This window comes from Dreissena polymorpha, chromosome 4, assembly GCF_020536995.1.
Source record: "Dreissena polymorpha isolate Duluth1 chromosome 4, UMN_Dpol_1.0, whole genome shotgun sequence".
In the NCBI taxonomy this organism is placed as follows: Eukaryota; Metazoa; Mollusca; class Bivalvia; order Myida; family Dreissenidae; genus Dreissena; species Dreissena polymorpha.
In genome coordinates, this window is record NC_068358.1 from 17009968 (window position 1) to 17037519 (window position 27552).

The 27552-nt window shown below is 33.2% G+C and overlaps 1 protein-coding gene across 1 annotated transcript; it reads right to left on the reverse strand.

Annotated features, from left to right (window-relative positions):
• Positions 1–6284: 6284 nt before the first annotated feature.
• On the reverse strand, positions 6285–26662 carry LOC127878250 (fibropellin-1-like). The gene is made up of 14 exons (XM_052424770.1): positions 26653–26662; positions 24139–24270; positions 23605–23718; positions 23331–23444; positions 22274–22387; positions 21996–22109; positions 14138–14251; positions 13290–13403; positions 10897–11010; positions 10231–10344; positions 8678–8762; positions 8294–8414; positions 7450–7609; positions 6285–7082 (listed from the first exon to the last, which is right to left on the reverse strand). The coding sequence occupies exons 1-14, from the start codon at positions 26660–26662 to the stop codon at positions 7012–7014; spliced, it is 1491 nt and encodes a 496-aa protein (XP_052280730.1). The 3' UTR covers positions 6285–7011.
• Positions 26663–27552: the final 890 nt, after the last annotated feature.

The window sequence follows — 27552 nt, forward strand, 5'->3', positions numbered from 1 at the left end:
ATCGCTTATATAAGGTATAAAATACGTCTGTCATTGTTAAAGGAAGGATGGTCGAGTGATCTAATGCGCATACTTTTTACTCCAGGACTCCTGGGGTCAGTGGTTCGAGTCCTGCTGAGGGTTACCTTTTTTCGTTTTTTAATTTTTATTATTGATTTTTTAATGGAGCTTTTTAGATCCAATGTTTACATTGATTTATATAAAGCATTAAAGGACAAACTTCAAAAGATGCCAAAATCTGTGAAAAGGCCCCTTTTAATCACAATTTTCCGCTCGATCAAAAAATTTTGGGCACACCTAAGACGATAAACATAGAATCAAATTGTTTGGCCTTGTTTCAAAATGAGGCATTTGTCAAGGGATATGCTGTCAATTTGCCATTTAACAACTCTAATGACAAGGGTTTGTATGATATTTTGTCTGCAAAATATATCAATAATGAAACAAAAAATGCCGCCATCATTAATGTATAGCTTAACTTTTGTATAAATAGATGATGTCTGTGTACAGGAAATACACTGATATTTATGGAAATAAGAAAACATTTCCCCGTAAATAGAAAAGGCATTTGTTCACCAGTAACATATTCTTAAGAAAAGTGTCAAATCAGACATGAGAAATTCAGTCCACCCTTTAACAATGTTGAAGAGTTCAAATGTGAAAAAGGGGATAAGTGATAATGAAAGAACATTCTACCGAAAAAGTTAAGTAGCTGCATTCCCACACTGATCTGCTTTCCAAATCCCAGGACACAAAATAATGGCTTTTCGACAACATGGGAATCCAGTCCCATGACACATATTGCATGAGTTCAATAAAAAGATATCCAGAAGTGATTTATAAACCCAGTTACATTGTACTTGTTTTCGCCTCCTTTTAGGCGGTTCATGTACACACATAAACAATTCTTATTCTTTTTCCACAATTTAAAACCTTGAATTCACAAATGTGGTCATGGATAAAAAGGAATTTCATCAATGGTTTAATGGTTGTTTGAGTGATAATATGACATTTGTCATGCTTTTATTAATTAAATGTATTTAAATACCTGTACATAACTATCACCAGTTAAAAATAAGTTATTTAAATTGTTATAAATTGTGAAATTGTTATATACCGGTACATGCAATACATGTAATTATTTAGTTTATTTTGCTCTCTCCTTTTTTTGCATTATACAGTGTTTGTATTGTATTGAATGTATTGAAACCATAAATGTTTCTCCTGTTTCAGATGAGCATAACTGAAATTATAAAGATGAGCTCAAACATTACCACCATCTGTGATTGTACCGAACGGTAAATCTTTGACCCCTTCATTTATAGCCATCTAATCTACATGTAACAGGAAAATCCTCTCTTCAATTATTAGCTCATCTATTTTTTGAAAAAAAAAGAGCTATTGTCATCACCTTGGCGTCGGTGTCAGCGTCGGCGTCCGGTAAAGTTTTGTGTTTAGGTCCACTTTTCTCATAAAGTATCAAAGCTATTGCATTCAAACTTGGTACACTTACTTACTATCATGAGGGGAATGGGCAGGCAAAGTTTGATAACTCTGGCGTGCATTTTGACAGAATTATGTGCCCTTTTTATACTTAGAAAATTGAAAATTTGGTTAAGTTTTGTGTTTAGGTCCACTTTTCTCATAAAGCATCAAAGCTATTGCATTCATACTTGGTACAGTTACTTACTATCATGAGGGGACTGGGCAGGCAAAGTTAGATAAATCTGGCGTTCATTTTGACAGATTTATGTGCCCTTTATATACTTAGAAAATTGAAAATTTGGTTATGTTTTCTGTTTAGGTCCACTTTATTCCTAAAGTATCAAAGATATTGCTTTCATACTTGCGACACTTACTTACTATCATACGGGGACTGTGCAGGCAAAGTTTTGTAACTCTAGCTGGCCTTTTGACAGAATTATGGCCCCTTTATACTTAGAAAATTGAAAATTTCGTTAAGTTTTGTGTTTTTGGCCGCTTTACTCCTAAAGTATCATAGCTATTGCTTTCAGACTTGGAACACTCACAAACTATCATAAGGGGACTGTACGGAACATGTTGCATAAATCTGGTTGTCATTTTGACGGAATTATGGCCCTTTTTGACTTTGAATTTATGGTTAAATTTTGTGTTTACAACCACTTTACTTCTAAAGTATCAAGGCTATTGCTTTCAAACTTCAAATACTTGCACACTATCATGAGGGTACTGTACCTGGCAAGTTGAATTTTACCTTGACCTTTTAATGACTTTGACTCTCAAGGTCAAATAATTAAATTTTACAAAAATTGCCATGACTTTGTTATTTATGATCAGATTTGATTGATACTTTGACAAAACAACTTTTACATGACATACTACAATAGACTCCACCCAAACCATCCCCCATGCCTCCCCCCCTGAATCCCCCCCCAAACAACAACAACATTTTTTGTGTGTGTGAAAGATCATCTTATAAATGATCACACCCTCACACTATACCCCCCGACCCCACCCAACCCCCTCCCCTATTTCTTTTTTGGAAACATGGTTAAAAAACAAAAATATTTATTTTAATTATTTTATTTTTGAAAGACCGTCCAACTATCACACCCAAGAATTCCTGCCTCCCCCAAAAAAAATATTTTGTTTTTGTGTTTGCATTTTTAGTTCTTATTTTTGGAACATAATGTAATAAATGACCACAACCCCACACTATACACCCCTCTCCACCCCACCCATCTATCTTTTTTATTGAAGTATTGGGATAATTCCCATCACCTTTAAAAAGAAAAATAGATGAGCGGTCTGCACCCGCAAGGCGGTGCTCTTGTTTTATTATATTGCACTTGTACTGAAAGGTTTGATACTAGCAATTGTATATTTTAATCAGAACTGTTCACATGCGGAAATAAAAAAAATGTTTCTTTTTTCTAGTTTAATTCTTATAATTATATTGTTGTTTTGTATTTTGATATTTCAGTTGTTGTAGTCAAACAAAATTGACATAATTAAAAAACAACAACAAGAGAACAAATCCCTTAAAATGGTGGCATATTTATGAAATATTAACACAGAACAACAACACCATACTATTTTGTTAGATTGTAATAACAGTTTTTAACACATTTTTTTTATAATACTGAGCAAATAGAAATGGTTCATTCATTAACTATATCGGCATTGTACTATCAAGTGGTGGATCATTTATACAAACTACACAAACTTTATCAGATAAAGGCTTAAAGGTTATGGGGTCGCTTTTTTCAATCACCAACGACATTCATGTTCCTGTTAAAATCATGATGAATTTGTTTGATGCGTATGTTACGTCCATACTGTGTAACGCTTAAGAGGGGTTTATCAAATGCTGAGGATATTGAAAGAGTTCATAGAAAGTTTTTGAAATGAAAACTTGGGGTCAAAATGAGTACACTTTATGCAGTAGTATACGGGGAACTAGGTTATATATATATATATATATATATATATATATATATATATATACATTAAATCATACATAACCAGCGTCATACGAAAATGGGACTTATACCAAATGTGGGGTCAAAATGAGTACACTTTATGCAGTAGTATACGGGGAACTAGGTTATATATATATATATATATATATATATATACATTAAATCATACATAACCAGCGTCATACGAAAATGGGACTTATACCAAATGTGGCCAGCGTAACAGGAGCTGTCCGCTATAAAGTCACGCTATAAAGTCGCGCTATGAAGTCACGCAAGGTTTCGTGGTCTCATTAGCTGTCAGTTTAGATCCTGACAGGCTGGAGTTACGCTGGTCGAATGTGGCACAAAATGAAATTATTCTCGGTTTGATAAATACGGTATAGTATGGTGTTATACATGTTATTTAGAAGAAAGATTATGGTAATGGTTTAGCGCGAAAATTGCACGGGTTTTGTGTTTAAGATTTAGCGTGAAAGCGCACGAGTTTTTTGTGTTTGGGTATATATGATTTGCAAATCTATTGAGTCGCCATTCGAGGGTGTATTTGACAGGCAAAAATAATGGAAAAGGAAAACGAAGGGGTGATAACCCCGCCCGCCCGCCCTTAATGGACATATGTATATCTAAATAATTGGTTACATTATTTTCACGTTTATAATTTTGCAATAATAAAGTCGATATTAAGTTTATTTTCAGTTCGTTTTTTAGTCCATGTGAGATGGGATCTAAACACGAACTGATTTCTTTTACCAAGAAAGTCGATGAGAGTATTTACATTTAAGTTTGAAGCAGCTAAGTTTTCTTGATTATTTTGTTTCATCGTTTGCTTCATATTGTGTTTTTAATGTTAATGTTCAAGTTATGTGTTTCATATTTGAGAATCTCACTTCCTGGAGATAGTACTTCCTGCATATTTATTGAAATCTTGGTATGTTTAAATGTCAGTGTTATCATTTTTTTGTTTTCTTACGTAATGAACGCTTAATTTTAAAAAGGTATTCTTATTTTTACGATTACTTAATTTTTTCGTTTCGGTGTGACTGGTTTTATGTTGAAGTCGGTTTAATGTAGCTTTAATAAAAAAATCGTCATATGCTTATATATATATTACAACGGAATACTTATGATTTATCAACATTATTTTTTAAATGTTTATGGATTTTTATGGCTTGAGTGATTTGTTTGTTTCTTCTTGATGTCCGGGGTGTGCACGGGATGCTTTTGATGTTTGTTTGCTATGTTAATTTGCGCAATGAAATTGATAACGTTTATTTACATGTTTTAATAAGAAATACTTAATTTATATAGTAAATAATAGTTGCTTATTTGTAGATTTCTCTTAAATTAGAGGTTACGGGAGGTGATGAAGGCACCTAGACACCGGTCTTGAGCCATGGGTCCTCATGCGTCTTCCTGCCATTAAAAGAAACATGAAAGAAAAGAAAAAAGGCAGTAGGGTTGCGTATCCCGCTCGCGGTTTTACCTGCATCGTTTATTACTTCCGATTATTGTATGGGGTTTACGTGAAGTCATGTACACTTCTCTTGATTGGTGGTGGTGGATGAATCTTGCAGATAATACCAGCTTCTTTAAACAAATTAATGTTTCACATTTGTATATTTATAGTATTTAAGCAACTTAACGTGATCGATGTACATTGGGGCGTTCTGTGTGCACTTTGGGCATCGGCGGGGATCAGTTTAGTCAAACAGTAACTCTTGATTTTAGGATATACTTGCGGTCGAATTGGTATGAATAAATTTGCACTTTTTTACATGCCACTCACGTGCACGTTAAGTATTCATAATTTTATGCCCTACATCTTTTAAATAGTATCGTTTCAGTTCTTTAGACATCTGAACAAAGATATTACATCGTTTTCAGTCGTCTCGAGACTCCTCGACTGAGCGGTGGCACATGGAACACATACGAGCGTCAGAAGAATTGTTTTTTGCATTTATATGTCGAAAGTCCTGTCAAATACAAGCACTCACTCCTATTTGTCTTTGGGTTATTATTTGTATGATAATGATAATGATGTTGAAAGGATGATGATGATATGGATGATAATGATGACGAGTATTTAATAGTATTTTGAGAATAGAGAATAATAAATTTACTCATAACTATAAGTAAACCCATTGTGGCATCATGCGGCTAGTATGCGAATGTTTCCTACGTTTAAACAAATATGACCGTATTGTTTACCAACAATTTAGATGCTTAATAATGTCATTTTTATAAACACAAATATGCTTAAGACACGATCTTAATTTACGTGTCAATAGAAAGCTGTAGTTCATTTAATTATGAATACATTATACTTCATTTGTACGATGATACATATATTTATTTTTCATGAAACATGTTATGAATACACAATGTTGTGTAAAACAATCAAGTATGAAAACGGGCTCTTACCTGTTCGTCCTGTTAAGACTCTTTAACTATGCGTCTATGTCAAAGTGTTCCAGAAACCAATTGGCGTCTTTAATATGGCTACATTTAGTTATATCTGATCACGTTACATTTGAAATCTGATTTTTTTTATTAAAAGGAACATGTTTAGCGGTTGGTTTTTTTATTGATGGGAAAACAACTATTGTTTAAAATAACACATTTTGGATTACCGTATTACTCAATGTCTAAATTTAATTTGGCGATATAATATTAAAGTAATTATTCGAGCTAAATGAAAAACTACAGATATCAAACAGTTAAAAAAATTACGATGCATCTTATTTCTATAAATGTTTTCAGATCAATATAGTTTACAGATACAAACGTGATATTGATATCAAATTTGAAATCATTCACCCTTTAAATCTCCGATAAGAAAGCAAGTTAAGTATATATACGCTGTTTTAATTTTACAAATATTATAAACATTAAAAGCTCACAATCAAAAAAACGAAGCAGAAGGTGTAAAATAGTACACATATTTGATTTAAAGTTAACATAAACATAAAATAGCAATCTATCCCATTTATAAAGATATTGTATAGAGACGTTCACATTATGCATTAAAATATTCTTGTTCATAAAGTAACCGATTAAAACTTAAAAATCATTGACGGTCAAACATATATTCAAGATAAAGAAGTCGTTATTAACTATGCAATGTCACGAAATAATTAACTTATATTAAATGTCATAAAGTCTGCACAAAATCTTCAAAATTAGAGCTCACACCAATATTAAAAGTCTCAAAGCATCCAATACATGATAGTATAAAAAAAATATTAATGGTTAAAAGTATCCAACAAATATTTATAGTCACCATTCTAATATCAGACACAAATATAGAAACATAGCTTCTGCAAAACAAATGTGAGGTAACAACGTATTCAACAAACTCTCACACAGAGAACAACACATATTTAAGTAAATAGTCTCCAACAAATAATCAAGCCCACAAAGTGTTCAACAATTAATTAAGAGATACATTTAGGGTAAAACAATTTTTCCTAATATACGATTTTAACAAGTTACAATGCATGTAGATCACATTTCAAGTCCACAAAGTTGTACGAAACCCAGAGCACGCTTAGCTGAACAACCGCGTACAAACAACGAGAAGTGACGTCATCAGCATCGTCACTGACGTAGCACTTTGACCTGAAATATGCATTTAATCTTGCGATAAAATGCAACACAATGTAAATGCAACAAATACAACCATTGTGCTAGCAATAAGTTTTTCAATCGATTTACGTCGAACAACTAATAATCTTTGGCCAACCGAAGAGATTTCTTCAGTCTTTAAGCTTATTGGTGGACGAAATCTTGGATTGCACCGCCTATCTGTTGGTGTAAATATATGCGTGTCCAAGAATGGTACACTTGTCGATAGGGTTATGCATTGCTGTGATATTATTTTACTCATAAAGAAACAACAATCAATGGATAGCTCAATTATTGATCGCAAAGTTTAACAAAGTAATATCGCATACTGCACACATAATGGTAAAAAGTTTCTACTCACCCTGCGCGCCGTTCTTTCCTGCGCAGAAGGACTGACATCCGGCCCATTTCGGCTGCTCGTCACTCGAATCGTCACAGTCATTTGTACAATCACAGACGAATGAGTCCTCGATGCACGTGATTTTTCCACTTGCGCAAGTGAAGTAATTCTTCGGACATTTCTGTATGTCGAAAAGTAAGCACTGTCTTAAAAGTTTGACACATTTATGGTAAAGGATATGTACTCAAATGCAATTTTCTGGAGACGTTGGACACGTTAAAATTTATAGATGAAGCGATTCAATTCAAAAGATGATGTTTGTCTGCTTTCAGAGTAATACCGTCAAATGTTTCAGTTAATTATGTGATACCCCAAAAGCAAACACATATTATTGTTATTAAATGCTTTTAGTTATTCTGTTAACATAAGTTACTTTTATGCCGTTTCTGTCCGTACTATTTTGTAAATTGACGTGTGGTAATAATTAAAATATTCATTGACATCCAACAAGACGCTGAATGGTTTTTTACTAAACACAGTTATTGCATTTAATAAATAACCATTCAGCGTCATGCTGGGTGTCAATGAATATTTTTATAACGTAATGTGCGAGGACAGTCACTGACACTACCAACAGGCATGGCTACTTTGACCGTTTTAATCGAGCCATCTCGTTTGCTTGTGTGGGTCCCTGTGCGTATTCGTGTGTCTAAACAGCGTTAAGTAGGACCCCAATAAGTAGCATTCACACAGAATAGAAAAGCAGATGTTTCGTAACAAGATGAATTTGTGTAACCTCCCTAGTAAGGCGTATGTGAGAATCTCTGAATTTTTAATATACTGATATTAGATGCCAATAACTCACGTTCACGTATGAACTACCAAAGCCAGCGGATGGACACTTGCTGTTCTCGCATTTGACCTTCAATAAAGGATTGCCCTCACAAAGCGCTCCACCGTTCGCCGGACGGGGCTTGTTGCAGGTCCTGAAACATACATATTAAGTTATACTTCATCTTGTTTAAATGCTTAGGCACATGTTAAAATAATCGGCGCATTTCCGTCATCTATAAAGTCTTGCGCTGGATATTCTGACTGTTTTAATCACGGTTTAATGCCAATTATACCGTTAATGCCAATTATACCGTTTTATTTTTAAGAGCATTATTGTTATAATCGGTGTGGTATGCCAACATTTGATACGCGTAAACGCAAATAAGCTAGGGATTTTGAGTCACAATAGATTAACCTTGCTCTCGTGGCTATTCCTTCCCCACAGGTTACACTGCATTCACTAGGGTTAGTCCATGGTCCCCATTGGCCGTTGACCTTTTCTACAATTTAAGTTTTTCGAAATGCTAAATAGAAAAGTATTGTACAGGGCTTAAACAAGCTAACGTTATTTAAGATGGTCCGCCGAGGTACATTTAATTTTGTCGAAAATAAACATAGTTTATTATAAGCGCGTATGTTTAAGTATGTTTTGTTGTATACGAATGCAAGCATTACCGTAATTGTATGTGTGTATAAATGTCCAAATGTGTTGTTTCGTGTATGTACGTTTACGAAATGACACATATGATATTAGTTTTATAATGTTAAAATCAGTCAAATGACTAAAAATATTACTTGTTTGAACTGATACTGATTCGACGAGCTTAACATTACTTTATTTAGGAATAAATATTGTTTGCCTACACATGTACACGACTTTATCCATAACTAATTATAATGTATTATAAAAACAAAATAAAGTAAAGTAAATTGATAGTCAGTCCATTGCGTATTTGTTGCAATAATAAACAAGAAACCGTCGGAGACGGGTGATGCTCCCCAAAAGTTTTTTTTCGTCACAATATAGCACTATATATTCAGATAAAAGGAAACGTCTTGAGGGCACAGTAGTTGGGGGGACAAGAATTTTTTTATATAAAATTTCAAAGGGCCATAACTCTGTGTGAAAAATCATCCGACCAGAACCCGATGATAATATGCACATCTCCTCTTGGTAGTGAAGCTTCCCATAAAGTTTCATTGAATTCTGGTCATTAGTTGCTGAGAAATAGCCCGGTCAAGAATTGCACTATATGTACAGTTAATGGAAAATTTCTAAGAGCCATTACTCTGTGAACAATCATCTGACCAGAACCCGCTGATAATATGCACATCTACTCTTGGTAGTGAAGCTTCCCATAAAGTTTCATTGAATTCCGGTCATTAGTTGCTGAGAAATAGCCCGGACAAGAATTGCACTATATGTACAGTTAATGGAAAAATTGAAAGGGCCATAACTCTGTGAAAAATCATCCGACCAGAACCCGCTGATAATATGCACATCTCTCTTGGTAGTGAAGCTTCCCATAACGTTTCATTGAATGCCGATCATTAGTTGCTGAGAAATAGCCCGGACAAAAATTGTGCACGGACGGACACACGGGCGGACGGACGAAGAGGCGACTATATGCTCCCCCTAATTTTTTGGGGGGAGCATAAAAAGTAATTATGTACATATTTGAACTCGAAGTATACGAGACGGTTTTGTAAAACACAGTAAACTTTCGAATACTAACCATAGGGATCCAGTATCATTTTTTGTTTAAATCTTAATTCAAAACACACAGCACGTTAAATAATTTATTGCATAAAATCACCAGATTGCATTGCTATCACTTTTTTTCTAATTCCGACCGCATTAAAACTTCCAACAATCGGTGCCAATCAAAGACAAAATTTATCTGACACTAGTCGATAAAAACTGGGTTAGGTAAAACTAATACCTCGACTAGCTCTACACCGACTCACCCAGGTCGCAGTTCGTGCCTCCCCATCCCGACGTACATAAGCACGTGAATGAACTACCCGCGGATGTGCACGTAGCTCCGTTCTTGCACGGGGACGCGCTGCAGCCCGTTCCAACTAGAAACACACATGAAACATACTGTTCACAGTGTTTAATTTTCATTAAGTCCATCGAGCCAGGAAACAGAACATTGTAAGTAAGCAAATAAAGTATATTGGTAGAGGTCGGAGGAAACAGTATAACATCAGGAAATATTGATGCAGATTTGGCAATTTTTTTCTTACATGGGTAGGTATGACGTTGAATTTAAGCTTGACAAAAACACTTACATTTCTTATAAATAATTTGATCACAGGCAAAACAATGCTTCACACTCAACGAAGATAACATAAAACAAAAAAATCAAAACACAATTAAACATAAATTTACGCCAAAATTGCATTGTACCCGGCTGCGTTGTATTGAACAAAAATGTATATTTTATATTTTGTCTGGTGCTAAAATCATTTGGTATAAACATTAATTAATATTTACAAAATCATAAAGGTTAAACGTCCCCGGCTGTAAAATAATACTCATAAGTATTCTTTGTATTGAAGGATATGCATTTGATTAATAAAATAATATACAAACAATAAAGTGCATATACAGTACATGCAGTAACTCACCATTTTGACACGTGTTTCCATTGAAGCCATCCCCGCATGTGCACGTGAAACTATTCTGTCCGTTGATACACGTGCCGCCGTTTTGACACGGGCTATTAGAGCATTCGTCGATATCTAAAAGACATGTGTGTGCAATCATATACAAATATTATATAGTCAGTAACGTAAGTCTCATGTTTGATTCGTTACGGAAATAACATATAATTAAATGTTTAATGTTAAAAAATACTCTGTGCGTCGTATAATGAGGATGATAATTTTAGTAAAAGAAAAACTATGAGCATTTGATTCACTTGCAGTCATGATAAGAAGCTCAAGTTAAGGTTCATGTAGAGGCTTCATTTTGAAAAATGTGGGACCCCTAGCATTGAACTAAAATTTGACTTAAGGAAGAGTGCCACATTAAAAATGTATACATATATGTTTTAAAGGATGTTTTTCCTTCAAACTGCTACCAATTTTGTACATCAACGTATCATACCATCCACAAAATCAATCAAAATACAAAGCGATTTTAACACTAAAATAAACATTATTTTCAAAAATCTGAATCATGTTTATTCCACTTATTTATAAATTATAAATTATATAACTAGTGAATAATATCGACATCGACGAGGGCAAGCTATGCTTAAATAGTAAAAAAAGTTTACATATCTAGAAATATCAAAACTCGAACACATGTCATTTCATCACCATGGGGGCAGCAATTTTTAAATTAATAAAATAGAAAGAAACATACTAAAAACTCACTCATCGCCTAATTGACATTCCAAACGGTTGACTATGACAAATGCATTGGATTGTAATCTTTCCGTTGATGTTTGCAAACTGCACGATCAGACCTCATAAACACTCAAAAGAATAACTATGTAAGAAGCATTTCAACGTCCAATGTTAACAATTGTTGTCGAATCACATTACTTATTATATTATTATATATTTTATTGTCCATTTGTATAATAATTATCACGTTATATGTTACACTGCCGTTAAGGTGACTTATAGGCCTATTAGGCCGGGTGTTCTTTTATGCATTGTATATATGTCTGTCAACACATTGTACGTAAACACATGTCACTATAATAAAAGATTATCTTATCTTATCTTATATTATTGCGCATAAAATAGTACGCTTACAGACAAACAGAAAGATCGATACGTAACTCCGTTCAATTCATCACGGTATACTATTCTATTGATAATATATAATAATACATCGCTTTAACAATCAAAAAGTAGAAATAATTCTTTTAAACGGAGTTTTTAATAACGAAAGTGAAAACAACGGAAGTTGGATGGATATTCTGTGAGATGCACTTCGGCTCCAGAAAAACAATACAAATAAACTAAAAAAGAACGTGTGGGGGACAATTTTCAGCTCGAAAATATTTGAAATACGGTAAGTGATGATATCTCTACGTGGTCATTTCTGTTATTTAGTGCGATCTCTTGCTGATTAATGTTAATACTTGTTTTACTAGTTGCCACCCAACTGTCAAAATAAGTATGTGTTTTCTCAGGTTTGTGTATACACATACCCGGTTTTCTCAACACTGCACGTGGTTTCGACCGATTTGTTTTGCACGTTTTTCTACGGAGCACAGCGATGGCCACGCTTTCAAAATGGGTAGAAGGAATCGAAATATAAAATCAATCGGTTTGCAAATTTCTTTTTATTCCTTTACAATTTTATATGTCGTCTGCAATCTATTTCAATTTGAGATGGTTTAAAATTTGCAATTTGGTTGATAGGTAAATAACAAAATTGTTTAGCCTTTGAAATAGAACTGTGACTCTTATTATCCACCATACCTGGATTTTAAAAAAGTAATTACGTTTTAGTTATTTTTAGAACTTCGTTTAGGAAATTTACCCAAAAAAGGCAGTTGAATAAAAACTCATTTGTTGTTTTATGACAATGATTTTCTGTGAAATGTTACTAACTTGACCGTGTATATGTATATAGCTTTGTATTTATTCAACTTAAGGTAGTGCATGTCCTTCCTAACTTTAGATTGATATTTTTGTAAATTAGTGTAAAAATGTATTGGTTTTAAACCAAAATATGAATAAAGCACACAAATATTGAACGTAAAAAATGTGTGTATGTTATTCTATCCGTCTTTAGCTTTAAAATGATATATAGTTTGACCATGTTGTACCACAATGAATGAAGAAAAACCAAAGCGAAGTTTTAATGAATTTTATCCCCCCCCATGAACCTTAATCTGTACACATGATAGAGTGTACATAACCCATAGGACAACGTTAAAGGCGTAAGACAATGTTACGATTAATATTTGTTTTATTTATTTGCAATTCTTTTATAATGTATATTATTTTACACAGATTGCTTCTGATGAACATTTTTTTCAATTATGTAACTGTACCTTGGTCACAGTTGGTTCCCTGCCAACCTGCAGCACACGTGCACGTGTACTTGTTCTGCCCATTGATGCACGTGGCTCCGTTCTTACACGGGTTGTTGGCACACTCGTTGATATCTAAAAGTGCCATCTAAAGTCAAAGTATTTAAACCAAATGTTGATCCTTCGCTTAAACAGACTTAACAATATAATATAGATTACCATAAATGCCCTCATATTGTACAAACAGAAATCCTAGATTTGGTGTATTAATAAAATAAGAATTGTAACTAAGCACGCAACAAGATATATGTTATGTTTTAGAATCCATGCAAAGTTTTTATGTGAATGTACCAGGAGGGTAGAAAAGAGTACACGCATAGCAGAACAAACACTGACATTCATTCGTGGCACTTGCTTATAACTATACATGTTGAGAACAGAACTAGCTTTTTACAACTACTCTTTAACAATGCTAAACATTCCCTATATATATATCACAAATAACACAATGCTCTTTGACATTCTGATGCGTGTTTATAAATAAAAATACGGCAACGTGGTTTTATGGCACAATCAGTAAATGTATTAATCGTTGTTTAATGACGTATTTCAAACATCGAATTGAATATTACTTATCAAAATACCCAATACGTGGGTATTTCATACATCTAGTAACCACAAGGACCTTGGTTATATGTCCACTCATCTATATACGATAGTTTAACCATACTATTTATTATCATTGTTTTCGAAAAACACGTTGTTTTTGTGTATTTTAGCTCATAAAAATATATTTCTACATCAATTGGCATGTTTAATGTCGAAATGGAAAACTTTTATTAGAAAGCCGGATTTATCAACAAACCCACCTTTCGTGCAGTTGCTCCCGGTCCAACCAGCTACACACTGACACTGGTATGTTGTCTGCCATGAAGTGCAAGTGGCTCCGTTCTGGCACGGATTTCCGACACACCAGTCAACATCTATACATTTAAAGATACTTATATTAAATACATTTCGCGTGGAACTCGGAATTTAAAGACCAGTTTTTACAAGATATAGCTGGTGAGGTTCTAGATTTAGAGTACAGTTTGCAATCAGGCGTTAACTCAAACTGCGACCCAGATTTATTGGTATCGATATTTACTAATTTTCTCAATATACGCGGTGAACCGTCTTTTAAACGACTAAATAATAAACAAAATCATTATTTCTCTTCAGATGACAAGAGCAAAAAACGCTTGTTTAATGATGAATGCAAACAAAAGCTGGCGGAATATTTACGAAGATTGTATGAATATAATTTACATAAAAATGAAAATTCGAGGGCTACAATGCTTGCTTCGAAGAAGGATTATAAGTATTTTTGTACACAAACAAAATCAAGGTATAAACGTGCACAAGGCAGACAGATGAATGACTCAAGTCGTAAAGCGCCACGTGAATTTTGGAAATTATTTAAGCCGAAATCACCATCTACGAACGCGGAAAATGTCTCGATTAATGAATTTTACGAATACTTTAGCACTTTATCTTCTGACACTGATGTCAATGCTAACAGTAAGGAATATGACGAATTCCTACATGAATTCGATCGTATTGAAAATCAGACCAGCTCCTATCCGGAACTTGATAAACCTTTTTCATTAGAAGAAATTAAAAAAAAGAATCAAGCGCCTTAATTATAATCAAGCGGCCTCACATGACAATATTATTTACGAATATTTCAAAGAAACAATCGATGTTATAGCCAGACCTTTAGAAATATTATTTAACTACATTTTAGATACTAAACTATTTCCAAAAAGCTGGTCGTCCGGAGTGATTCTACCAATTTATAAACGCGGAGATGTTTCCGACCCTAACAATTACAGGGGAATCACACTGATAAGCTATGTTACAACCCGTTTAGCAATAAACCCGTTTTGCAATAAAATTATTGCAAAACGGGTTGGAGTGTCTTATTGCAATTTTTTTTTTAAACAACCCGTTTTGCAATAAACCCGTTTTGCAATAAAATTATTGCAAAACGGATTGGAGTGTTTTATTGCATTTTTTTTTAACAACCCGTTTTGCAATAAACCCGTTTTGCAATAAAATCACCACACATTTATTTGCAATAATTTCATTGCAAAACGGGTTGGAGTGTCTTATTGCAATGAGAATTTTGTATAACAACCCGTTTTGCAATAAACCCGTTTTGCAATAAAATCATCACTCTTGTATTTATTCAAATGGATTGGAAAAGTTAAAAGTGATGTTCAAATTTTGTATTTAAATAATATTGTTTTAAAATAGACAAAACTGTGAGTTAAAACTTAAAATTAAAAAGCATGGAAGGTGGTGAATTTCGAGATTTAATACGATAAAACAAAACAGAATGTGTGTCGAAACGTGTTGAAGTGTCTTCATGCAACGTCAGTTGTGAGTTACAAACCGTTTCGCAATACAATCATCACATATATACTATTTGTTTCAAATTGATTTGAAACGGCATAAAGTAAGTTTAAAATGTCGCCTGCAAGGTAAATGTGATAAAACTAGGCTGAATGTATATATTTATGAAGTGATTTTCACCAATTGGGGAATTAAATTAAGACAACCCAGAAGTGCAATTATTTTATTGCAAAACGGGCTGGGGTGTTTTATTGCAATTTGATATTTTATAACAACCAGTTTTGGAATACAATTGTTAACCCGTTTTGCAATGATTTTATTGCAAAACGGGTTGGATTGTCTTATTGCAATTTGAATTTTTATAACAACCCGTTTTGCAATAAACCCGTTCTGCAATAATTTTATTGCAAAACGGGTTGGAGTGTCTTATTACAATGTGACATTTGTATAACAACCCGTTTTGCAATAAACCCGTTTTGCAATAAAATTATTGCACTTCTGGGTTGTCTTCATTTAATTCCCCAATTGGTGAAAATCACTTCATATATACATTCGGCTTAGTTTTATCACATTAACCTTGCAGACGACATTTTAAACTTCCTTCATACCGTTTCAAATCAATTTGAAAAAAAAAAGTATATATGTGATGATTTTATTGCGAAACGGTTTGTTACACACAACTCACATTGCATGAAGACACTTCAACACGTTTTTTCAGTAAATTATTGCATTTCGGCGTTATCTTCACTTCAGTACTAAATAGGTTGAAACACTTTCTATTTACATTTTGTATTGTTTTATCGCATTCAATCTCGAAATGCATCGCCTTCAATGCTTTTTACTTTTTAGTGGAAACTAACAGTTTTGTCCATATTTGGAAATAAAAAAAAAACGATATTTTAAATTTCCTTTTTAATGTTTACAATCAATTTGAATTAATTAATACACGTGTCATTGTATTATTGCAAAACGGGTTTATTGCAAAACGGGTTGTTATAAAAAATTCAAATTGCAATAAGACGCTCCAACCCGATTTGCAATAAAATTATTGCAAAACGGGTTTATTGCAAAACGGGTTGTTATACAAATTACAAATTGCAATAAAACACTCCAACCCGTTTTGCAATAAAATTATTGCACTTCTGGGTTGTCTTAATTTAATTCCCCAATTGGTGAAAATCACTTCATAAATATATACATTCAGCCTAGTTTTATCATATTTACCTTGCAGGCGACATTTTAAACTTACTTTATGCCGTTTCAAATCAATTTGAAACAAATAGTATATATGTGATGATTGTATTGCGAAACGGTTTGTAACTCACAACTGACGTTGCATGAAGACACTTCAACACGTTTCGACACACATTCTGTTTTGTTTTATCGTATTAAATCTCGAAATTCACCACCTTCCATGCTTTTTAATTTTAAGTTTTAACTCACAGTTTTGTCTATTTTAAAACAATATTATTTAAATACAAAATTTGAACATCACTTTTAACTTTTCCAATCCATTTGAATAAATACAAGAGTGATGATTTTATTGCAAAACGGGTTTATTGCAAAACGGGTTGTTATACAAAATTCTCATTGCAATAAGACACTCCAACCCGTTTTGCAATGAAATTATTGCAAATAAATGTGTGGTGATTTTATTGCAAAACGGGTTTATTGCAAAACGGGTTGTTAAAAAAAAATGCAATAAAACACTCCAACCCGTTTTGCAATAATTTTATTGCAAAACGGGTTTATTGCAAAACGGGTTGTTTAAAAAAAAAATTGCAATAAGACACTCCAACCCGTTTTGCAATAATTTTATTGCAAAACGGGTTTATTGCAAAACGGGTTGTAACACTGCTTTGCTAAACCTTTTACCGAGATTATAAATGAACGTCTAAAATCTTGGGCAGAATCATATGATATCATAACGGATGCGCAATTTGGCTTTAAACCGAATTGTAGCACAGTTGACGCAATTTTTATCCTGAATGCTTTAATGGAGAAACAGCTATAAGTAAAAAATAAGCTATTCTGTTGTTACGTCGATTACCGGTAGGCATATGACTTCATAAATAGGGAGCAGCTCTGGTAAAAAATGATTCGATCAGGAGTTGATGGCATGTTAATGACTATTATTCGTTCGATGTAAAATAATGTGAAACTCCAAGTTAAACACATGCGTTCCCTTTCTAGTTTACCTATTAAGTAGCAACGTCGGCTTATTGCAAGGTGAAATAACATTGCCGATCATGTTCTCACTTTTCGTGAATGATATAGAATTCAGTCTTCAAAACGGATTAAACGCTGGTATAACACTTGATCAATTATCGGTTTATCTACTCCTATTTGCGGACGATGCAGTTTTATCACATTTTCAACGCGACATTGACGGTATAACACCTTATGGAATATACTTACCTGTATTCAACACTGTGGGATATACCTGTCACGTGCCCTGTCACGTGCACAGGGCACGTGCACGGACTACCTTTTACTTTACCACTGAAAGATTTTTCATAATTAATAAAGTCGAGAAAACTTTAGCTTCAAAATTATACGACCTTCAACCTTTAAATCTAGTAATATGACATTATTTTTTGCCATCCGTATAATGAATCAGCTGATTGATGGCGTCATAAAATGACACTTATTGCGTCATTTCCCCCCCAAAAATGACGATTTATTATAAACGCGACTTATTTCACATGTACATGTACTGTATATCGACATACGGTATTTGAATTGTCAATTAATCACATTTTCCTTATTTCGTGTATTGTGCATTGTTTATAATCCATGCATAAACTTTTGACATTTAAGAATGTACAACAAGCCATACAAATATCGCACAATTCATAAGTAATCTGCAATATTTGCTATCCGATTTAATTCACGTTAAGCATAGAGCTGTGTAAAGTATAAGATGGTAAAAATAGCACCACACTGGAATTCAGAACGTCCCATTTTGTACACGGGTATTATCTACTGATTTATCTGTTGTGTAATGGAATGTTTTCCATTCTTTGTGTATTTATATATTAAATAAACATAATTATGTTTGTATGCAGAAATCTGCAAATGCATCCGAGTTTACCAACGGCTATTATTTGATAAACTGCTCCGGTTCATTTTAACAGCAGTAATGTTCATGGAGTACATGACGTAGCGTGTGACGAATAAGAAAGTTTAACGAATTCATTTGAAAATAGTGATAGGATGGCATAAGGGTCTTTATTTTACTATGCTAAAATAATTATTAAAGACCTTAGATGCAAAATCGCCAATTATTGAGTTAAATGGATTATTGGATGGATTTTAAAGGATAATTTAAGGTAAGATACTAGTTCGAACGTGTTTTGGTTTTTGTTTGTTCTTTTGTCGTTCCATGTCTTCGGGGAAATGATTTCATGGGGGCCATTGATGCATTGGATCACACACGGCATACCCATAACATTATATAAAAACACGTTCTGCGCGTCCTTAAATTCGTCGTCCGAAGTCGGAAAACGTATTGCCCTGCATATTAAGTCAAATTAAGTGTCAGTCGCTGCAATTGTCTGTTTACTCGTCGATAGTGTACATGTAGAATCTATGTTGACATCGACATCATTTTGTCAGTAGCAATCGCCGCCATATTGGATTTTGATCATTTTCTTTCGAAAATAAAATGAATTATAGTACAGTAAAATCTTCTTTTCGCGGTCGTAATGTGTTACGATTCGCATGCTTCGTAAAATTGAATCGAGGCATATGGTATTATTTTTACTAATTTTACAGTTTGTGTGTGAATTTTTTAAGACTATTTTGCGTACCAGAACAAATACATTTATATCACTATGCATGGTTACAATTGTTAGATTTTAAGCGATTTTTAAGAATGAATTAAACTAATTGTTAGGCTAAGGTTAGTTAAATGTCACGCTGACAAAAAATCAAATGGGATAAATAGAATACTAGGATTAGCGTTGAATACAGAGAAGTTTATATTGCTCGGCTCGAACACCGAAAGCGCTCGCCAAGGCTCGCGCTCCCGGCGTTCGAAGCCTCGCAGCATAAACTTCTCTGTATTCAACGCTAACCTAGTATTCTCTATATCTTCGCCGATACCAAAGAAGGCTTACAGGAACCTTTAAACAACCTAGAAATATATTGTAATAAGTGGAACTTAACTGTCAATATTGATAAAACAAAGATAATGGTTTTTCGAAAGGGTGGCGTCATGAACAATAATTATAAATGGACATTCAAAGGCAATGAAATTGAAATAGTCAGTGACTTTAATTATTAAGGTATCGTCCTATGACTCCTATCTAGTGGCGGATCATACATACCAGCCACAAATACCTTGTATGGTAAAGCGACAAGAGCAATGAATAGATTGTTCTCTATAACAAAAGATATGGAAGTCCCAATAAACATCATGTTCAAGTTATTCGATTCATATGTTGTGTCAATTTTGAATTGTAATTGTGAAGTATTGGGTTTATAACTGCCAATAATAATGAACGTGTTCACAATTTTTTTTGTAAAAGATTATTAAATGTAAAGATTTCAACTAATTCATTGTCATCGTATGCGGAAGTTGGTCGTTTCCCTTTAATCATTGGACGTTATTTTAGAATTGTTTAATATTTTTTTAAATTATATCAAACAAAACAAAGTAACTGTATTCTACACACTGTTATAAATATGCAAAGATCTGAAATTGTTAAACGAAATAATACAGTAAAATGGTCATCAAAAGTTCGCGATATACTTAACCATTCAGGATTTGGAAATGTATGGTTATTCCCTGAATCTGTTAATATCGAAAAATTCATCCCTTTATTAAAAATAAGATTGCGAGATCAGTATGTAGCTGAATGGAGGACTAACATTGATTCGTCACCATCTATATATATGTATTAAGAATTAAAACCTACATTCGAAATTTCACCGTATTTAGATCTAATTGAAAACAAAAAAAAAACATAGAAGGATTATTGCCAAAATGCGCCCCTCATCCCATAAATTGTTAATTGAAATGGGCAGACGTAATAATATTGACAAGAACGAAAGATTATTCCCCATGTGTAACTGTAATGATATCGAAGATGAGTACCATTTCATACTAATATGTCCGCAATACCTAGAAGAAAGAATCAAATATATTCCAGAATTCTATTACAAGCGACCTAGTATGTTTAGATTTATTAAACTCCTAAATAGTAATAAGAAAACGACACTTAGAAAGTTAGCCATCTATTGTATAACGTGTTAAAAAAAAGAGAAAACAATTTGTTTATTATCACATGATTTGTTAAGAAGTACTATAGCTTCTACAAACAATTGAGTGTACTATGCTCGTTACATGTTGTTATTAACCATGTATGTAACACGTAACTTTGTTGTTGATGTATTCCATGTCACATTATAACTTGTAATTAGAGCATTCTCACACTCCAGTGACAAGTGGATTATTAATTGATGTATGTAATTTGAACATTTTCATAATTTATGTATCCATCACGCATGTCTGTAAAATGTTCATGTATTTGTATATGACGATAAGCTTGTTATGCTTAAGTCAAAATAAATATTCTGTTCTGTTCTGTTCTGTTAATTAAATTGCATGAAGCATAACATGAAACGAAACAAAAGTAGAAACCTTAATGAAGTGTTTGCTTATTATTTTATAGACGTTTCGCCTTTTAAAACATTATTCAGTCATTTACGGCGTTCAATTAGGATACGTATGCTTTTCCTGGTTAAGCAATACTAAGTGCACATACTAATGCCAGAAATGGACAACAGCCCTACATCAACGACATGCCATTTAAATCAATGATCACGCCATACATATAGATGCATCTCATATAAATAGATAAAAAATATAACATGTAATGAAATTAGAATGTAAATGAATGAAGACCGGTGAACTTAATTTTACGATTCGGCATACGTATGGAATCAAAACAATTACACTTTACAAACTGTACATATACTATTTTATAAATGAGTAACATAAAGTAAAATATAACTCAATACATATTGTGAAGCAAGGCTTTTGACATAAAACGATGGGTAAGTAACGTATCGTCTATTATAAATTAAAAATGTCTTCAACTGCTTCAATTCTTTTTTCAACTTTGAAAAGTGACAATCAAACATAGGTCAATAACATAATAATTAAACGATTATGGGGAATGATACTCTTAAGGATAACGTGATTTTATCTTTAATCGACTTGAATCTGTTCGATCAATTAGTGTATCATAACACAAAAAATGACTAGTGCAAAACTATATTCACAAACGTCAGCGTTACGTCGTTAAACATGTGGACACTCACCCGAGTCACAATTTTGACCCACCCACCCAGCGGTACATGCACAGGTGTAGCCGTTGTCATGGTTACTGCAAGTAGCTTCGTTCTTGCAGGGATTCTGTATACACTCGTTGATGTCTTAAAAATGATTTAACCACCATATTAATTGTTAGAATTACATATCTGTTTTACTTGATAGAGAAGTTTTTTTATTTCATTTTAAATGACATAATCTTTGTGAATATGTTTTTAAAACGTCATGTTGACAATTTTAGATGTATGTATATTTGCAAAAAACGAACCTTGGTCACAGTTGGTTCCTTGCCATCCCCCTTTACACGTGCACGTGTACTTGTTCTGCCCATTGATGCACGTGGCTCCGTTCATACAAGGATTGGTGGCACACTCGTTGATGTCTACCGAAACAAACGTAATCAAAATAATGAACAATGATAATGACAATGACAATAGGTTTATTTGTACTGAATGGCCTCCTGCACAAAATACGAACACAAAATGAATCAAATACACGTAACACCAGTTATAATCCACATAATGAAACTGTTGCATTTTCTACACGCGAAATGAAACAATTGTGTTTTAAACAAATAAATGGCAGCTTTGATTATTTAAGATTGTAACGTAATACCCAAATTTCGATCAAATATTCAAACAAATTACATGTATAAAACGTGACAAGTGACAAATAAATGAACAGATCAGATTTCTTCCGTTCCCAGACAAAAATGTCATTAAAGTTTACACGCTTTTGTGATACGCTGAACTCTGCAGTTTAATTTACGCGTTTCGCCATGAATAAGACCTACTTCCGTTTGGTGTCCCATGGTATATAAATATATTAACATTTTGTATAAGTTTAGTTACAGAACACACCAGACAGCTTGAGGGATCGTACGTGTTTATTAAAGTTACAGGACTCCTGACCTGTACATGAGTCATGGGTATATTTGTTCGACTGAATAAAGTATATTGTTGTTTAGAATAGTTTGTGGACTTGAAAAGCGTTGCGCTAAAATGGCAAAATAAATCGCAACGAAAAGTTCGTCGAATTGTATGCGAATTTATTCCCTCGCATTACGCAATAAGTAATACACGTATCGTACCAAAATATTGGGAAAATGCAAATAATTAAGTGTTTTTACATTAAGGTGGAATTCTTTAATGTAATTGTTCATAGCATTTTGTATGTGGTGCATAATATATTTTGCCTAGTATGTAAGTATGAGTGCTATCTTATAACACATTTTATGCATGTATGTATTTGAAACTACAAAAACACGCTAAGAACTAAATATTTGTATTTGTAAAATTAAAAACAGCGTTACAGATGCCGCATACCATGGTCACAGTTGGTTCCCTGCCAACCTGCAGCACACGTGCACGTGTACTGGTTCTGTCCATTGATGCACGAGGCCCCGTTCTTGCATGGATTGGTGGCACACTCGTCGATGTCTGTAATTGGAAATCGTTCAGGTTGCGACAATTTGTTGAAGCCAATCATATTTGAAGCCAATCATAATTGAACAAATTACTTTCTTCTCTTACAAAATGAACAACTGAATGTGCTGCTTACAATTGCAATACGTCTGAATATTCTATAACAAAAATTTACCTTGGTCACAGTTGGTTCCCTGCCATCCTCCTGTACACGTGCACGTGTACATGTTAACAAGATTGTTGCACGTGGCTCCGTTCTTACACGGGTTGGTGGCACACTCGTTGATGTCTACCGAAACAAAAGTAGTCCCCATACAACGTTAATAAACAGAATGAAACAAATACACACAACAACAGTAATAACCCACAGTAAGTACCTGTTTCTACGAATTATAACAGTTGGATGTTTTCACATTTATATAACAGCTATGATTATTTAAGTAAAACGTGTATCATATCAAAATAGTTGGATACTAACAAATAATTACGTGTCTTGAAATGCAGGTAAAAATTCGATTTGCGAATGGAAAATTTACATAGCTTTTTGGTCGATGGTGCATCATATATTGTGCTGAGAATATTTTTTGTTATGTGATAACCAAGTGACTGCATTTGTGCATGTGAAAATATCACAACACATTAAGAAATTAATCTGTGAATTGTAAAATTACAGACTGCGTAACATTAGCTAAATAACGGATGTGCACACCTTGGTCACAATTGGTTCCCTGCCAACCTCCAGCACACGTGCACGTGTACTTGTTCTGCCCATTGATGCACGTGGCTCCATTCTTGCATGGATTGCCCACACACTCGTCTATGTCTGTAAGAGAAAATCGTTCTGCATGCGAACAATATTTGAAGCCAATTATACAAATAGTAAATCTCCGGAATATAGATTTCTTGGCAAATAACAGCCATATTGTCTTTTCCTTTCAAAAAACGATCCGTCTTTTGTTATAAGGCTTTAAACAACGAGCGTTTAATTAGCGCCAAACTTTTTCACCGTTCATGTGTTATGCACTTTGACCTATTAGACCCATAGTTTACTTTTTCAATATAATTTAACTATATCATTTACAACTTTTAAAAATGAATTAAAGATATTAACAAAATTTACCAAAACGAAAGTTGAACGCGATTCATCGCATTAAGTGATGTATACCAGTAAATATTGGTTAAGTTTGAGAAAAAGATTCGAACAAAGAAAACGGAGTATTTTTACAAGTTGAATACATACTAGTATAGCCTATTTTAGTACACCCTTAAAAGATCTAAGATGACAGATAATACATAAAAATTGTTTTACTAAAATTAATGTCTATGTTTATCATTAATAAAATGATTTATTTATTTGTTTGTTTGTTATACATTCGGTATATTCATGTTAAATACCACGAACATTTTCAATATTAAATTTATGTCATAAATTAACATTGCGTGTATTATTATTGTTATTAATTATGTTTAGTATAATTTATGAATAGCATTATTATTTATTTTTATACTTTGACTTCATTAATTTAAATGCTTCTCCATTTCCGCATCATATAATACTATAGTGTTGCTATATGGATAAAGATGTGATAACAGATAATTGTGCAGTTCTTATTACATTAAAAAATACAATTTTCATCTTGTATTCATCCACATATATGAGTGATTACTAATTGGCATTGATGATAAATGGCATGGCCCCTTTTGACAGTTGTACTTTATAATTCAAAGACTGATGATCAAAAATTCATCTCCAAGGGTTTCGCTGAAAATCGTCATTGCCCCAACTTGCGACACAATTTTTCGATAAAGGCGACAATTTATCAAAGTTGCGATTTTCATAACTGACACTATAATTGTAGTCTGTGTTAATTAATAGCAAACAAATCTGGTCTGGTATATTATTGGAGAATTATAAGCCATCAGATTTCGTACAAACATTCTCAGAGTCATTCATTTTTATCGGATCACTAAATGCCCCTTTGTCCCAGATGAGAGTTACATCATGTGAAGAATATCTTTAACGTAACAGCATCTGTTTCACGTTTGGTAGGAATCAAGCACACTTCGTTGAAATCAATATCCCCATTGTTTATTTAAATCTTCTGAATTCTTTGGTAATAAATTTGTTGCAAAATAATGATTTTTAATTCAGAATAACTATAGAATTTAAAAATTAAGCTCATTTTTGAATGCGGAAAGGCAGAGTACTTTTATTTCAAAACGAGGCTTATATAAAGCACGGGAAAACCTATTTTTTTTTGGATTTGATTTCTGAACTTTAAAAGACTATCTGTCCTCAATGATGATAAAATTTAACATGAATAATGGCAGACAGTTGTTATGTTAACAAATACAGATCTGGTGTGGAAGGATGATTAAGCGCTCTGCAAGTAGTTTTCTTTTGATATTTTCATATATTTTCGCGACCCAATTAAATTGTCAACAATGCTGACATTATTTATTGAGTTGTAATAAAGGGTTATAAAAAATATCTCCTTTTATTAAAAATCAAAATGTAATATTTTCATCACGAGCATGAAGGTAATGGTAATTCATGGTGACAGTGATGTTTTTTTGAGCTTGAAGCAAATGAAAACTATTATAATCATTTTCTGATTATGTGGTTTTATGTTTGAATAAATAAATCTGAAATATGTATGCAGCCTACTGCTACAGTAATGTTAACATTATTTGATTTTTTTGGTCATCTGTGTTGTTAATCATATGTTATTTATGTAAAAAGATTTTCATTACTCTGTGTCTTAAAATTAAAACGATAAAGAAACGTAATACAATCATGCACAATTTATTACTGGGTTAACAAGTATATAAAGACAGAGAAGGTGACTTTTGATATCAGACGAGGCTGTTATTGCGTATGAAAGGGCGAGGCTTGTCGAGCCATATAACACGCCATAATTGACGAGTCTGATATCACATGATATCACAATTCAACAACCATATATTCTATTGCGCTCCCTTGGTGCAAAAATTATTCATGTATCATGTGAAATTAAAATTATAAGGCACATGGTACCTTTTTGGAACCAATGGGCGATTTATTACGCCACATGCAAAGCAAATAAGAAAATATAAACCAGATACCAAAAATCCGAGCAACCGCTAACTTAGGCTCTCGGAAACGATTACTAGAACGTATTTGTATGCATACATTTGAAATATGACGAATATTGAAAACCAATTGAGAGTCCCCAGGACGCACCTTTTTGCATTACTGGGTTTTTCAAGTCAATCCATTAACAAACAATACCTGTAAAGCAACCATCTATTCAAATTCAAGCCAACACAATTTATTTCCTAACACCTGTTCAGAATCCAATTTATCAAATGCAGTATTTTTTCTAGATTGTCCGATAGTTTTTTCTCACATCCCATCCTCTATGAAACTATGCATAAATGCACCATCTGACAGTATGAGCATGCTTGCAGTAATGTTGTATTGATTAATGCCTTATAAAATCGCTACTTGCTGATGTGTTACAAATTGACAATTTTAACTTCCTAGAAACTGGTCCTAACTCGGCTTTCACATCAAAGACCTTTGATGTATTCCAACGCCATTCACAACTTGCAGTTTTTGAGGCATAGGTTTAATTGATTGTAAAAGACTTTTGCATTTAAGTGGTTTTATTGTTTTTTCAAATGAAATTATTATGGCAAGGTAATGATAATGTTTGAAAAAAATATGTATAAAAGTGGGGTGTATATGTAAATATATTAAAGCGATATATTGGGCACCTAACAGTTCATAGGTGTCTATCGCAACCGTTATTTATTTTTGGTGTTTTCACTTCATATACACTTGTATTTGTAAATGCAGCATCAACATACTAAAACATTATCCCGGAATGAGAAAAATAATGCATTTGAATATCAACCGTACTTTCGTTGGACAACTAATCATGCATGTACGATGTGATACTAAATTTAGATTTAGTGCAGATTCGTTCATACGACAAAAAGACACAACGACACATTTTCGTTTTACGGATCATTTCGGCTTACAGGACTGGATGGGTACGTAAGAATATCGAATGTAAAATATATTTTTATAAACAACTGGTAGCAAGATGAGTTGCAGGTAATTGGTCAGTAACCACAT

What these genes read in the sequence shown, in the direction of transcription:
- LOC127878250 (XM_052424770.1), bottom strand. An exon ending in GGGAACCAATTGTGACCAAG is followed by an intron (nt 23,719 to 24,138) that starts GTGTGCACATCC and finishes TTGTTTCGGTAG; the next exon opens with ACATCAACGAGTGTGCCACC. An exon ending in TGGAAACACGTGTCAAAATG is followed by an intron (nt 10,345 to 10,896) that starts GTGAGTTACTGC and finishes GTGTGTTTCTAG; the next exon opens with TTGGAACGGGCTGCAGCGCG.